The sequence below is a fragment of the Bombus huntii genome, chromosome 13 (genome assembly GCF_024542735.1).
Source record: "Bombus huntii isolate Logan2020A chromosome 13, iyBomHunt1.1, whole genome shotgun sequence".
NCBI classification, from domain to species: domain Eukaryota; kingdom Metazoa; phylum Arthropoda; class Insecta; order Hymenoptera; family Apidae; genus Bombus; species Bombus huntii.
This window is the reverse complement of record NC_066250.1, coordinates 5,925,025-5,939,631: the sequence shown is the minus strand read 5'-3', so window position 1 is coordinate 5,939,631 and position 14,607 is coordinate 5,925,025. Positions and strand designations below refer to the sequence as shown.

At 44.1% G+C, this 14,607-nt stretch overlaps 1 protein-coding gene across 12 annotated transcripts in view; it reads left to right on the top strand.

The window, feature by feature from the left end:
- Positions 1-14,607, top strand: part of LOC126872385 (forkhead box protein P1-like) — a 215,616-nt gene that overhangs the window by 118,574 nt on the left and 82,435 nt on the right. For all 12 annotated transcript variants that reach the window (XM_050632271.1, XM_050632277.1, XM_050632270.1 and 9 more), the window contains exon 3: positions 2,863-2,997. In XM_050632271.1, coding sequence (XP_050488228.1) covers positions 2,863-2,997 — 135 coding nt within the window. The remainder of the gene's footprint in view (positions 1-2,862; positions 2,998-14,607) is intronic.

Genomic DNA, 14,607 nt, shown 5'->3' with positions numbered 1-14,607 from the left:
CTATTTTTGCCCTAAGTTTTGTTATCATAGGACCAGGCGATGGGTCGCGGTACCCCTCGCCGAACCATCATTGGGTTACGGAATACACCTAGCTGTTCGACAATGGGAACAGCTAAACCCAAGGATTTGCCTCGTATAACTTCGATAGGACTACAGTTCCTACATTGAATAATATAAATCCGCTGGAGCAATTTCTCTTCGTCACTTCTTCTTGCCCCGTGTATGATACAAGGAACGAGGTTAGGAAAGGGTAGTCGTACAAATTTAAAATACTTTGGCCATTTATCTTTTCTTTATTTTTCTTCGTTACATTGTAACGACAAGAAGGTGTGACAAGAACGGAATAATTCTCCACGTATCAGCAGAAAATTTTCAAAGCATTGCTGTACGCGGTACCAATTGTAGTACTGGAAATACGAGTGAAAGGAATATTTAAGGACATGCCATTTCGAGGAATATTTCGTCCCCCATTTCCGGTTCGCCTATACAAACTTGAGCCGGTGGTTCAGGTTGCGTCAGACAACACGTGTACACACATATTTACGAAGCAACAGTGTGTGCAATCACCTCCTCGCCTCCATGTATATCCACGGCCAGTCAACTAAAGAACGAAATATTCATAATTTATTAGTAAGTCGGTGTATCGAACCGTTTGAGTGTGCCTGACAGTCGCAGCCGACTTATCTCCGGTTATCTCGAGAAATACCAACTCGTTAGATCCAGGGTGCTAACGATTCATTTTCTAACGTGTATTTAACTTCCTCTTACATAATTCTCTATATATACAGGAAGTTGGATATCTTCGATATCTTGCGAATCCAAGAACATCGGTTCTTGCTCCAAATTTCGTTATTCATCGATTTCAGTTATTAATTCTCCGATATTTTTACATCAACTGCAACCCTAAAAATTAGTTTACAAGACTAGCTTCGAAGAGCGGTATGTTTCCGATTTTCATTGGTACAGTACAATTATTCGATCAGACGTGCAAGAAAACTCTGTGAATCTTCAAAACACCCTCCAGTAGAAAAATCCAGAAGGCCTATAGTTGTCCGTTTGTCGGAGCGAAGAGTCGGCTAGTCCCCCGGTTGTCACGAAGTTAGGCGTCGCGAACAGCCGCTTGCCAAACAACCGTGCGACGATGTGTAATGTTCGAGCAGAGACGAGCATATGGGACGAGAAGAACAGAAGGCAAAGAGAGAGAAGGAGAGAGTGAGAGGGCAGAGGCACAGGCCAAGCTAAGCCGAGGCAGCCAGTCAGCCACACAGAGCCACGGTATACAACGTGCCTCGTATATGATGTACTGGTTTGCCTGGCGGCGGTGGGGTCAGGGACGTGACGAAGGGTGGGTGTTACGGTGGAGCGAGAGGGGCAAAGTCTTCAGACACGACTCTGGGGTAGGGGAGGAGGACAGAGAGCCCGCGATAAGTGGGGAAGGGGAGATGCCGACAGAGAAGGTAGGGCACACAAGAGTAGAAGACGGCGGAGCAGGGCGGGGAGAGAAGGGAGAGCTGAAAGCAGGCCTGTTGGTTGGTTTCAACTATATTTGTTTATATTTACACAATAAGCAACAGCCTCGCTGGTTGGGCTGCTTGGTATGCCTGTGCCGCTTTTAGTGTTTAGTCCTCGCTACTCGGTCGCCGCGTGAACGTTGCTTTTCGTCTTCTTTACGGCGTCGTCGTCCGTTTCGTCCTCTCTCCTCTCCATTCCTCCTCTATATAGTTTTCGTCTCCTTTTACACGCGCTCGTCCCAACCGTTTCTTCTTCGTCATCCTCGTTCCATTCGTCTCCTCTCTTTCTTTTTTCCATAGCCCGCGCACACGAGTTTTGACGGCTCCTTCGTGTCCACGTGCGTGTTGCCAACGACATTTTCCAAGTGCGTTTTCACCCCATGTGTGCGCGAGCCTCGTAGATGATGCTGTCGTTTCGTTTTTAGGTTAAACGAACGAACGAGGAATTCTCGGATCGTAAATTAGTGGTGCGTATATTCGTTTGGTGAAAGAACGCGATCGACGATTCGCGTGATAGTTGTGCGCCAGCTGGAGGATCAGCGTACTTCCGGTATGGTGATTCTTCGCCGTTGAAGACGCTGTGTAACTTATTTCTCCTCGCGAGTGGTGTTTTTGTGTGATCCGGTATTTACGTTCGCTTTTCTACGCCGTTGTTTTTATTTTTTTTTTTTTCTTCGTGTCGCGGAAAGTGTTATTCGTTGCGAAACCATTCGAAGAAACACGTCCTTCTCTCGCTGTGAGACGCTTCAAATGTATTACGCTTCCATGAATTCTAAACTGGCTATTGGATGACTGAAATTAGGAACTACGAACTTTTCTTAAAGTAAGCGAACTTTTGCGAGTCGAATAATATTGTTTGTCAAGGTACAGGAAAAAGTAGGAGTGTTACATTATCGTATAGGTTAATTCCTCGCGTGAGAATGCAAACGATAGAATATATTATTAGCGATTCGTTTGTATATGTGTACGTGTGTTCCGCGAGCTAAACATTGTTGCCTTTGCCTCGAGTGTATGGAATCACATGCGTCAGACGTGATCTAAAATTGTTCCTACGTCGAGGGCAATATCGTATAACTAAAGCATATTTCAAAACCTTCGTAGAGCCGGCTATCCTTTTCTTTCTTCTTTTACCGTGGTCCGTGGTTACCGGAAACCCAAACTTTCGTGCTTCGCGAGTAAGAAACATCTCTCGAACGATAGCAGCGAAACGTTGTTGACCGATCGAGAAATTTCGCGGTATGACGTAATATAAGATGCCAGTATATACGCGAAAGCGGCGAGTTCAACGATGAAGTTCAGTGCACCAAAGAAGCCAGCAGTCCGATTGACGTAACGATGATCGTGATTTCAGGACGATGGCATAATGGATCATGACACAGACGGAGACGGCGCGATCAACTTGTCAACGTCACAGCGACCCTCCGCCGCCACCACCCCTAACGGTGACACCCCCTCATACGGGCAAGATCAACAAGACAACGACCAGGTAAGGAATTAATCTCTGGAAATTTGCTTTCGATAAGATAACCGCGACGTTTTCTTTTCTTCTCTACGATTCTTCTCTTCTACCCCTCCCACTATCTTCTGTGAAAGCTCACTTTTGTACAATGGTTCCAAGAAATTTCATTCTCACCGAATACGGCACGATATTACGAAACTCTCGGATCTCTTTGTCGGACGATATTTATCTTTGATCGTATTTTTTTTTTCTTTCCTGGAATTTATGTGTAACGCGGGAATAGTGTTATTAATAACCGACGACATCACTCCATAAATAGCACTAATTTTAGAGGCAAACATCTGCTTACGAGCGATAAAGCGCTTACTAAGACGTCCGGCTAGACTCATTGATTTCTCGGAATAGAGGAATCTTGGAGCGATAAGAGACTCGCGACTGCGATCTATCCCAGCCGTATTTTTGTCCTATGAGTCTCATAGGGAATGGAAAACGGAATTGAACCGTTTGAACAGCCGCATCTCGCGTCGATACACTTGCCAGGAAACCAGTAAACCGATAACGATCCATGCCTATGGAGGGTTTCGGGTTCAAGCGAAACTTTCCCCTTCTCTCACGTGGAATAACCGCTTCGAATGCGATACTTGCGACGCGTTTGACACCCAGCCACCATAAAATCGAGCCCCCTGATTTCAAATTCAATTCGAAATCCCGCGTTCGCGGCTGTACGCAATATAGCGTTTCGGATAGTAGCGCGAGCACCGTCGAGGGAAACAAATGTTTTATGGCCCTTAAAGCGGCCTTTTCGACGGTTTCCTTTTCGAAAGGGGGACGAATATGGTCGCACGATACCACCAGAGCAGCAGGTATACAGTCACCTTTGGAATGCATATATGCGTGACATATGGGGCACCCAGCTTCTGAATGTCTTTTTAGACATATTGTACGTCTCCATATATAAATAGTACTTTACTTGCTAATTATTCGTTACGCTTCTCCGTTATCTTCTGGTCTTCGATATCTTATTCTAGACAACCGAGAACATATAATATAAAATGCATAAAAACGTCGACAACGCGACGAAGATATAATAACAGTTTAATAATGTCATAATATTATGCAATATGTTTCAACAAGTGCTTACATTTTTTATAACACGATACGACCTACAATGTAAATGTATATATAAGATTTTTTTATAGGTTATCATAGCTTCTTAATGCACACAGATCATTGGATAGAATTCAAACCGATTAAACTACAAACAATTTACGCTCGTATGTCACAAGCATATGCAGCATGTGGTTAAAATACAACACATATACAGCGAGAAACAAAGGGACGGTTTGTTTTTAGAAAAATTGATCAAAACTACGGAATAGTAATTCTTTTCTCTTTGTCAATCGCCATTCATTTTTTTTTTTTTTTTACTCCATATTTTTCCACATTCATTTTTTCACGAGGAGTCAATATTCCTAACTACGCTTCAACCTATTCGTGCGTTGAATCGGTCGATAAGTCTCCTTTCATCGATAACGGTCACCGGCGGGAAATAAATTATTTTAATAATCGCACAGGCAACATTATCCAGGGTATTTTCATTCGTACACCGCGTTTACGCGCTCGTATGCGTAGATAGTAACGGTGAATATCAAGTTCACGTGACGCACCAGGTAAATACGTGTGTACCACTACGGGCCTATGAATTACACGTGCGACACGTACATCTGCTCGCCTGTTGGTTACGTGTAAACAGAGATTCGCTTATCGTCAGTCTGACACGTATACATAAGTATACCGTGGAGAAGAGAGGGAGAGAGAGAAAAAGATATTTTTGGTATTATTTTAACGACACACTGGTCTACTTTCTCGACGCGTTTTTCGTTTAAATGCATTCGTTGATTTGTGATTAAAACGAGCTACGAAAACCGCATAAATAGAACCATCATCTGGTTTACACGTCAATCGATAAATCGAACGATTAATTTTCGGTTACTTATAACATATTTAAATGTCAAACAAGCGTATTGTTGTGTTCGATGGTAAACGAAAATGTTAGACTCCACACGACACTCGTGTTGTATAGATCGTAAAGGTCTTTTCGACGGCGTGAGATTCGAGACGATTCGAAGATCGAGTTTTGAGAAACTATCAAGTTCTGCTGACCACTCGCCAGCTCGACCGCGACTTCCTGCCCTCCTCCATTGTCCCATAGACTGGGACCAGTCCTGCTGGCCACCGTAACTTTAGCGCCAGTGCTGATGTTCCAACTTGTCGGCTCTCTTAATACCTTCAATTGTTTTCGTCGGTCAATTATTTCCAATTACAAGTTGCCATTGTATTTATTAGATTATTATTATCAATTTGTCTGTTTATATTCATTTCGTCTTTGAAACTTGTTTTATCGTCGATCTTCATTTTTATGTGCACGACCGAAATAGCATAGTTGTCCAACGAGTAGGCAAATACAATTGAAACATTGGTCTTTCAAAGTTTTGCATGTATTTCGAAGTAGACGTATGAGAGAATGGGGATGCAGAGTGGCTTTGTGATATCTTCGCTAGAAAATAAAAGGATCATTAAAAGAAATACACGAAGAGTCGGATGGTTGTCGCGCTACGCTTTCGTTTTATAATTTCTTGCACCCTTTTTGTCGTGCTTTATCTCGATATCGAATCACAGTCATATTTCGAAAGAAGGGTGGGACAGGAAAATTTATTGCGAAGTAGAGTACATGATATACAGTGGCTATAAAAAGTATCTGCACACCATTGTATTTATTATTTTGCATCTACTAATTAATTAAGTCCAACTGCATCAAATTTCGTGTCATTTAGTGCTACTTTTGTGTTGGTTACAATAATTGATATTATAAAAATGAAATCTGGATTCTGATGAATAAAACGCTCCGTCGGAGAATAAGGAGAATAAGAATTTAAAATAAGGTTGCAAATATTTTCCATAATCACTGTAGATCACCTCAAGGGAAGACGCGTCGTGCTCCATTATCCTTTCTTCGAAATTAATGAGCTAGTGTTCGCACGAAGGTTGACGCGAAACTTGGCTACAAGAGACGCTGGCCACGTGAGTTTCAGCTCCGAAACTGAGATGTTGGTTGTCGCGAGACCAACCACCTTAAGTTTCTGTGGTTTCAGAGTCGATGGAAATCCCGCGGTGTTGGCTGACGTTGTTTATAATTTAACAGGTTCTCTGAGCGGAGGGTTGCTCGCAAGGCTTCGAGCCACGTCACTGGAGACCTATGGGTCCTCGAAGACACGGAAGTTTCTTTTCCAAATTGGCATTTCTCGAAACTAGCGCAGAGAAGTGTATACACAGATCGATAATGGCGATTATCCTAAACGAAATCGTAATAGACGTGTCCCTATGAAATCGCAAACGTTCGTACTGACGGAGTAGTATCGAACTGTACGGACTCTATCAACGGATTAACAAAATAAGATATTCGTGAATAATACAGCCGTGAATTTGGTGGTTGGGACAGCGCGTTTTCGTCTGACCCGTGGAAAATAAAGTACCTCGACCTGTATCCGTTTTGATGGAACGCCGTGGCTAAACTCGGTGCAGGCGAATACGGCGATTGCGCGTTAATATTAGCTCGATAGTCGATACCGCGAACATTCTGCGATCGTTAGACGAGAGGGGACAGAAAATAGAATTCGATAAACCGTTTCGTGCAACCTCCGCTTCATATTTCGTCCAGCTTTCGTCCTAATATATTACAACGTATATCGTGTACATCAAGCTGAACCAGTTTCAAAGACGGAAAGCGAAAGCGAAAGATCGAATTCAAACGTGACAAGACCCTTCTTCTTGGTCCCTCGATCAACTCGGAATTCGTGATCACGACGTCGGTATTCACTGATTAAACAAACTTTCGCCGGTGTGTCGATATTTCATTAGAATCACGGGGGTCGTTTATCCCGACGATTAATATCCAAACGGGTCCGCGCGAGGATGAACAAGAATCCAGAGGATCTGGCCGGATAAGAGCCACAGCACGGGTATTGACGAGGTCGTTCGCTCCTTCCTTGAAATGCAAAAAGGGGTTGCGTAGAGGCAATGGCGAAGGGGTGCTTAGCGGGAAGAAACGTTGGCTGAAAAATAGAAAAAGCTTGGGATGGAAGAGGAGGTGATGGTTGTGATGACGTTGGTGGACGAAAGAAGAGGCGAAGAAAGGGGAGAAAGAAAGTCTCGATGAGAGACAAGCGGAATTCTCACCTTCGACTCCCCTCTCTCGGATCGCAAATTGCGGATAGGCTGTCCTTTCCAATCAAGCTTCTGCTCGGCATCCCACACCCGTTTTCTCCCCCATCTCTTTTTGCTGCCCAATTCTTCTCCCCCATCCTTTGGTTCCGTTATACTTTTCTACCCTCTTTGCGCTACCACCCCCGGTATTCGAGTGCCTATAACCAGGCTGCAGCCTGATCCGCATCCACGCTCTCCTCGTTCTCTTTCTCTGCGGCTCGAGAGCCGAATCCCGTCGTAACTTTTACGTAACACGCTTCGCTATGAATATCGATGCCCGGGGAATTAAGGAGAACTCGCTTTTCTGTAATTGAAAGAATTTTTGTCGTGCTGAGCCAGCTGGCCTGCGCATAAAAGGTTTCCTTCGTTTTCGCGCTCGCTGTGTCTCTCGGCGATCTTCTTCATTCTTCGTTCTGTTTTTTTCCTTTTTCCTTCTTTCTTTTTCTTTTTTAAGTCGGAAGCAAAGGCTTTTTCCTGGTCGCGTGAGCACCAACGTCAGATGACGACGGCGACGAGGATTTTAATAAATTACTGAAACCGTTCACTGACTGGTGACTGGTTCAACTTCCGCGAGCCGCTCGTTACGCGAATGAGATACTCTTATTTCATTCCTCGCTTAGTTTCTCAGTTAGGGAAACGTGCAATTTTCCGACAGATGAACGATCCTTGACCTCGTATCGCGTTATTTCGCTGAGCCTTACCATTGATTCGCTTGCCTTCCACTTTGTTTGAAACGAATAAATCTTTTCTTCCGTTTCTTCTATAAATCACGTAACAACAACTAACATTTATCCACATTTCAGTTTCAGAAATCATGTATTACAGTGAAAGTCGTTTATTTTAACTAGATTGCTAATCAGTTTCCGTAAACAAATTGTTATTAATGATTAATCTCGGAGAAAACTCGATAAGCAGACTAATTCGATCCGTTAGCATCGTAAATTGCTGACGATTGCGAAGAAACAAGACCGAGGTATTTATTTTGGATTCGTGCCAAGTGTTTCGGCGATGCCTGTCAATTTCTGGAATATTCAATCAGCTAAGGAACAGTCGGGTAAGAACAGATCGCCGTGATAGAAGCTGAGAGAATTCAAGTTCGCCACAACATCGCGACGTCTCGCGTAGTCCTGGAAGTCTCGGTTTTATCTACATTATTAACCGGTTGAAACCTCACGGCTGTGTACTTAAATCCAATCTAGAAATCCCACCCTTCTACTCTCCCACCTTGCTACCCCCGAGGGGCGAAGGTCGACAGAGACTGGCAAGGGCGATTACCCTCTATTATTCACACGCTCGATTCCTGCCGCTGAGTGATACCTGAGAAAATCTAGTAGAACATCCTCCCAAATTTCAACGATATCTTACGACGATGCCTCTCTCTTGGCTTTTTTCCTCGGACACCTCTTTTTCCTGTATTCTTGGCGCGCGCAATTAAGTTTGATGGAATTGTCAGTAGAAACGGTAGAAATGTTGTTGAACATTGATAGAATAAGGTAGTTAAAGGATGTGTGAAATTCAAATTACATATATAAGTATATGTGCAAAACGAATAATTGACGGTCCAGGACCATTCGTTTGTCAAGCTCCTTCATGTACCTTTTTTCGTAGTTTACCGTGGCAGACGAAAGATTTATTAGACAGCGGATTTCTCGTAGAGTTCTGTGCAAACCTATAAAACGCGACAGTCTTTATCTCATTTTTATTTGTAAAATATCACTATCCAATGAGTAATTTAAATATGCCGTAATTTGTTACATTATTAAACAATAAAAAATCGATAAAATATATAATCGAAGAAAGGTACATGATCGATTGTCGTATTTCGTACAATCAACGTAAGGATTCAGTTGTCGCGAGATCGATACGGCGGCAACAAAATAATTGGAATATGGAAATAGAAATTCTCGCGACACTTGTTCATGATATTTTTAAGGTCAAACTTGTGTAAAAAGAGAATCGCAGAATTTTACGAGAGACGCAGATCCGCATCAATACTTTTGTTCATCGCTGTATGTTTCTTTGCGCTCTTTTATGAATCAACGAAACAGTTCACGAGAAACGGTTAGGTAATGGAGTGGTCACGTCGATAGAATGGCGTCGATGCGATTCCCGGAGTTTTTATGATCAGCTTCGCGTCGGTTGACAAAACTACGAGGCTCGGTTGGCCACCTGAAATAACTGGCAAGAGAATCGCGGCCAAACATTTCGTGTCGCTTCGTGTAAACACCATCGGATACCGCTAAATCTTTGCCGCGTCTCTTTCGCCTCGGAAATCTCAAACACCGAGGGGATTCTACGCGTAGTACACCTGAAACAACTGTGTTCCCACGTCGCGCGATCTTTAAACATCGGCCCCGTGTCTATGCCGAGTAATCTCTTTGTCTTTCATATTCGTAATTATTTGCAACGGATCGACGACGGTGAATTTAAAAGAAGTTCGCCGATAGATACGGCTAGGCTCTTAATAGGACGGTATATTTAAACGGATCTTTTCTCGAAACGTAGTCGAGTCTAAAGCGTGCGTCGTATATAAAACGGTTGAATATTTTCACATCTGTTTGGTTTTATCTTGACGAGCACACGCGCCAGTCTCGTTTTCCTTATCGGCTTTTATCACCGACAACAGTGGCGTGGCAATAGGGATTTCGTCACGCCTTTCTCAGCGTCAATTCTTTTCGCGACGTACCATTTTCTACTACGTACGTACGTCGGGAAATATATTTCATCTATCTCGGATCGATACTTTGAGCTCGAAGCGAAGTACTTGCGAATTGGAAGAAGATAGCACCGAACTCGGCATTCTACCGCGGATACTCTGGCGCCAGACGGTGAAATTTAATTAAAAGCACGCGCGATGATTATTTGCGGAGACGGCGTTTATTTTGGAAATTGCGTCTCCCACGGTGTCTTCTCGCGAATTCTCGGATCCTCTGCGAGAGTGGGGTGGAGGTTTAAGAGAAGCAACACTTTTGCCCGAACAAAAATATCCATAACGTCGATATCCATAACGCCAAAGAAGACACACGTATATCGAAAACGTTGAACGAGAGAAATTCGTGGCAAAATAAGGGGGATGCAACGCAAGGGGTGTATTTAACGAATTAGAGGACACAGCGTTTTGCAGGGGTTGGAAGCTCACATAAAAAAATGTGCATATGGTGGAAAGAGTTTGTGGATTGTCGAGGAATCCGGTTGGAGGGAAATGAGGGAAGAGGGATGAAGAAGAAAGAGTGGTTTCGCGCGAGGGACAGAAATAATGTGAAAGAGGAGAAGGGAAAGAGAGAGAGAGAGAGAGAGAGAGAGGCACGTCGCGGCAAGAGTAGTAGAGACGGGGGTGAAACGTTGGCTAGAATAAACACATAGATGTTTTCTTTGTTCCTCTAAACTAAACAACCAACGAGGAATCTAAACAGAGGCCAGAACCCAAATTCAATTTGGTCGCCGCCTCCATCTCTACCTTCGGCTGTTCTACGGACGAAAGGTATCCTTCCACCCCCCCTCTTTCATCCGCTCTGTCTTTCTCGCGCGGACACACTACACGCACCCCACTGCGTTACACCCCCTGGTTGCCTTTCACCATTGTACACTTAACGCCGCCAGGATAGTACCTAATATTTACCACGGTTCTCTTATACAGAGTGACCGATCCCACACACGCGAACCTTTAAACAATACACGGCCACCGTTTAATACCTAAGTAAGCTTCTATCGAACCGACGCGTGTGCTTCACTGCGAACGCAGGCTATTTTTCTTGCAAATGACGGTGAAGAAAAGTGGGTGTTAATTAATCGAGTCTCTTTAACGATTTACATGCCACCCCCTTTTTTTTTTTTTTTTTGCCTACATTTACATCGACCAAATTCTTTGGATTACCGGGCGCGTACGGTTAACAGGGAATGGTTTAGTGCTAGCTTAAATACCAGTAGAGCTGTTTCGTCTGAATTTAAATCTTCAAATTACAATCTACAACTTAGTTTGATCAAATTTCCATTTGATGTTACTATCATCGAAAAAGAAATTCTTCTTGATATTTAATATTTAAACTGAAGGCTTAAATTTAAAATAAATCCATCACTCTCCTCTACAGAACGTCTCTAGCTTACAATTCAAGTAACCCAAATCTCACGATGTCTATCTTCTTTCTCTGTGAAAAGGTTCGGTAGTGTTCCTGAAATAAAATTACTACCTGTTCCATGATCAACGAATTACGAGGCAAACTCCTGATTTATTAAAATCTAAGCGTGTATCTATTTAAAGAGTGATGGAATTTTTCGATTCATTTTTAACAATTAGAATTCCCCGTTCGATAACAAGAACAATCATTTACCAAACACATATGTGAACCGATTCCATTCAGAGGTGGTTCGTCCGATAATCCCAACAACAGCGCAGTGGGTAACTGTTCCCTCGCTCTTCAAACAAGCTCCTTCCGAAACTCCCAGAAGGCTGCTCATGCTGTTATTTAACAACGCGTTATAGAAGACTGGGTTGCGATATCACGTATTCGATGTGTATAGGAAGAGAGGCTGCGATGGACGCGGTCGTGCACGCGCAAAAGGTACGTACGTAAATACCGGGCACGCCTGGGCTCTGAGCCGGGCAAGAAAATATAACAACGAAGCGAAAGTCTATTAGGATTTTCATTTCCTGAATAAATAAAACTCGTCGAATCGTTTAATACCGCGGAGAGGAGTTCGCACGTGCACACGGTAATCCCAGCTTCTCGTCGGAGAATACCGATCGCGTATTTTCGCGCGTGCACGTGGAATCTGCGCGGATGTTTCGTCAAGTTTCTCCACCCTTGGTACGTCCTCTCTGCACTCCCTATCCATGTATTCGTCACGTACGTATGTATTTCTCACGTGTACGCGTATCTGTTGAGGAGCGCACAACGATCAGTTGCGAATGTACGATTGGCAACGTTAACCGTGAACTGGACGTTAAAACGGCGAGTTTTTTTGAAAAATAGCGGCGCATTTCCCCCCCTTGTGTACCGACCAAAGAAGCATTCGATCGTTGGAATGAAACCCCATCGTTTGTTTGTCGAACGAGCCCCGATTCTCCGTGTATGTCCCATGTTCTGTCCCGCGCCACTATTTTCATCATGTGTACACCCAATTCGCTATTTGCACTTTTACCTACTCGTACGAATCGCATTCATTCGTCATTGTCTTCATTTCACCTCTTTCTATCGCGTCCTACACGAAACAACCTTTATTGGCGAACACACTGTAGAATCGGTAAATTTGAAAGGTAGCCCCGATAATTCGATCGATCTCGTTATTAACGATTCGGAGGTACCAGCAGGATGGAGGTTTCAGCCGATCAACAGAATAGGGATTCGTTGAAGGGCTGCATCGTATTACGCGCCACGGGATTTCTGTCGTGTAAACGCTTGAAATCGAAGGAAGATCGGTTTTGAAGGACAGGTGGAAGGAACGGATAGAGTAACGGAGACGCGGCGAGAGGGTGGGACTGAACAAGTCGAGGAGAAAAAAGGGAAGTAGAATTAAAAAGAATCTTTCTCTCTCCGGTTGCGATGCTGGGTTGCAGAGTAACATGCAGGTCCTTCTCATCCCTTGGCCGGAATAAATGCGTACATCCCTCCATCCTCCCTTGTAATAATCCCTTCCGGTTAATCTGCTCCAATGTAGCCTGCAGCGGGAGTCGGTATCCGATGAACAGAAACGTGTGCACGCTCTTCTATCAAGCTCTGCACGTCGACGAAAGCACCGGTTTCCTACGCTTGCCTCTGGTACACACACTTCACCGGTTTCAGAAGGGCGAGGGGTGGTGCACGTTTCGGGGGTGGTGGCGCCGACAGACCCCCTTGTTCTTTCGCGAAAAACGAATAAATAAATATATATACTCGCGAACACCCCCCCACATGGTTCACGTTCGTTCCACGATGCACAGCCGAAAAAGGGAGATACATACATATATACATGCATGTCGGACGTTTCGAATGGAACGGTTGTGACGGGCTCTGCTATAGAAGAAGGGAGGGAAGAGTCGAAAAAGAACGACAAGTAGCCCTTGATACACTTCTCTCTTTCTGCCTAGCAGTGAGAGTGCGTAGGTGCTGTTGTAAATTATAACTTAGTTTGCGTTAGTCGAGCGCGCGCGCGTGTATCGGTGCACAGGAGACAGTGAAAAGTGAACAGGTATTTTTCTTACGGATATATGGCCTCCCTAGAAGGTCGGAGCTTTTTAATCGCACGGCTTTCAACCGTCGCTAATAACAGGTCCGCTGGCAGTGGCCGACTCTTTCTCCGAGATTATTTAATTGGATGACGTATCGTTTGTTTCGCGATAAATAGACGAGGTTTCAAAAGGAACATGTAAAAACTCGTAGGAAAGATAGTCGTGTATTCTAAAAGCTTCGTCTGTTTCACAGAGAAAGCAAGGGTAAATCTCGAGAGAAACGAGTACAAATATATATATATATATATATATATATATATATATATATATTTGTAGGGAGTGTAGTAGTATAGAAAAGCTGCTTGAAAAAGAAAATCGACAATGTCGTGGTGATCGTCGAATCAGGATATAACAGAACAACGAAACGATCTTCTATCTCCGGATCTAACGAACTTTCGTTCCTCGAGAACACTTCGAGTCGTGAAACGTGCAAAATAAATCCTGGCGACTCGTATTCGTGCATGTTCCTCAAAAATAGCGATTCCCTCTTGAAGTTGGACAAAAAGGGTGCAAGAAGCGAAGATCGGGGCAGGGGCAAAAAGAAAGGACAAGTGGCCCTTCGTAGGTTTGTCTATCCGAGTGCAAATATAGACCCGTGCAAACGGGTTACGCTCGAAATTATAGCGAGTGTCTCGCCCTTTCTTCCTCGGTTTTTTATCCAACCCTCCTCCCCCAAGGTGCCTACGGATCCCTTCTTCTCTGTGTCGACAAAAATGTACCCTATATCTATAAACAAACGAACAGTACCTGTGCAGTCGGTTTTCAGGGTAACACGATCCCTCTTGCCGCCTGGTCGGACCCAGGGCAAAGAATGTTAAGTAGCTACCCCTTCCCTTACCGCCTTCGCAACTTCCGACCAACCTTTGCCGTTCCTTCGTTCCTGATATTTTCATCTATCCGTGTAAATGTACTTAGCGTGGGCGCCTGGTTTCCACCCTCCATCCTACCGCCACCATTTCTCTCTCTCTCTCTCTTTCCCTCTCTTTCTCTTTCTCTCTCTTGCTAGCTTTATTACGTGAATTTGGAAGCGCTGTAAGCGACTACTGCACTACGGCTGAAATAGGAGAAAGAGAGGGAGGGGGTGGCTGTGCGAGCCGGAGGCAGGAGGAAGTAGATGTACGTTTCGCGAGAGGTACGGCTTTCGCATGGGGGTGGCGGTGGTCGAGGAA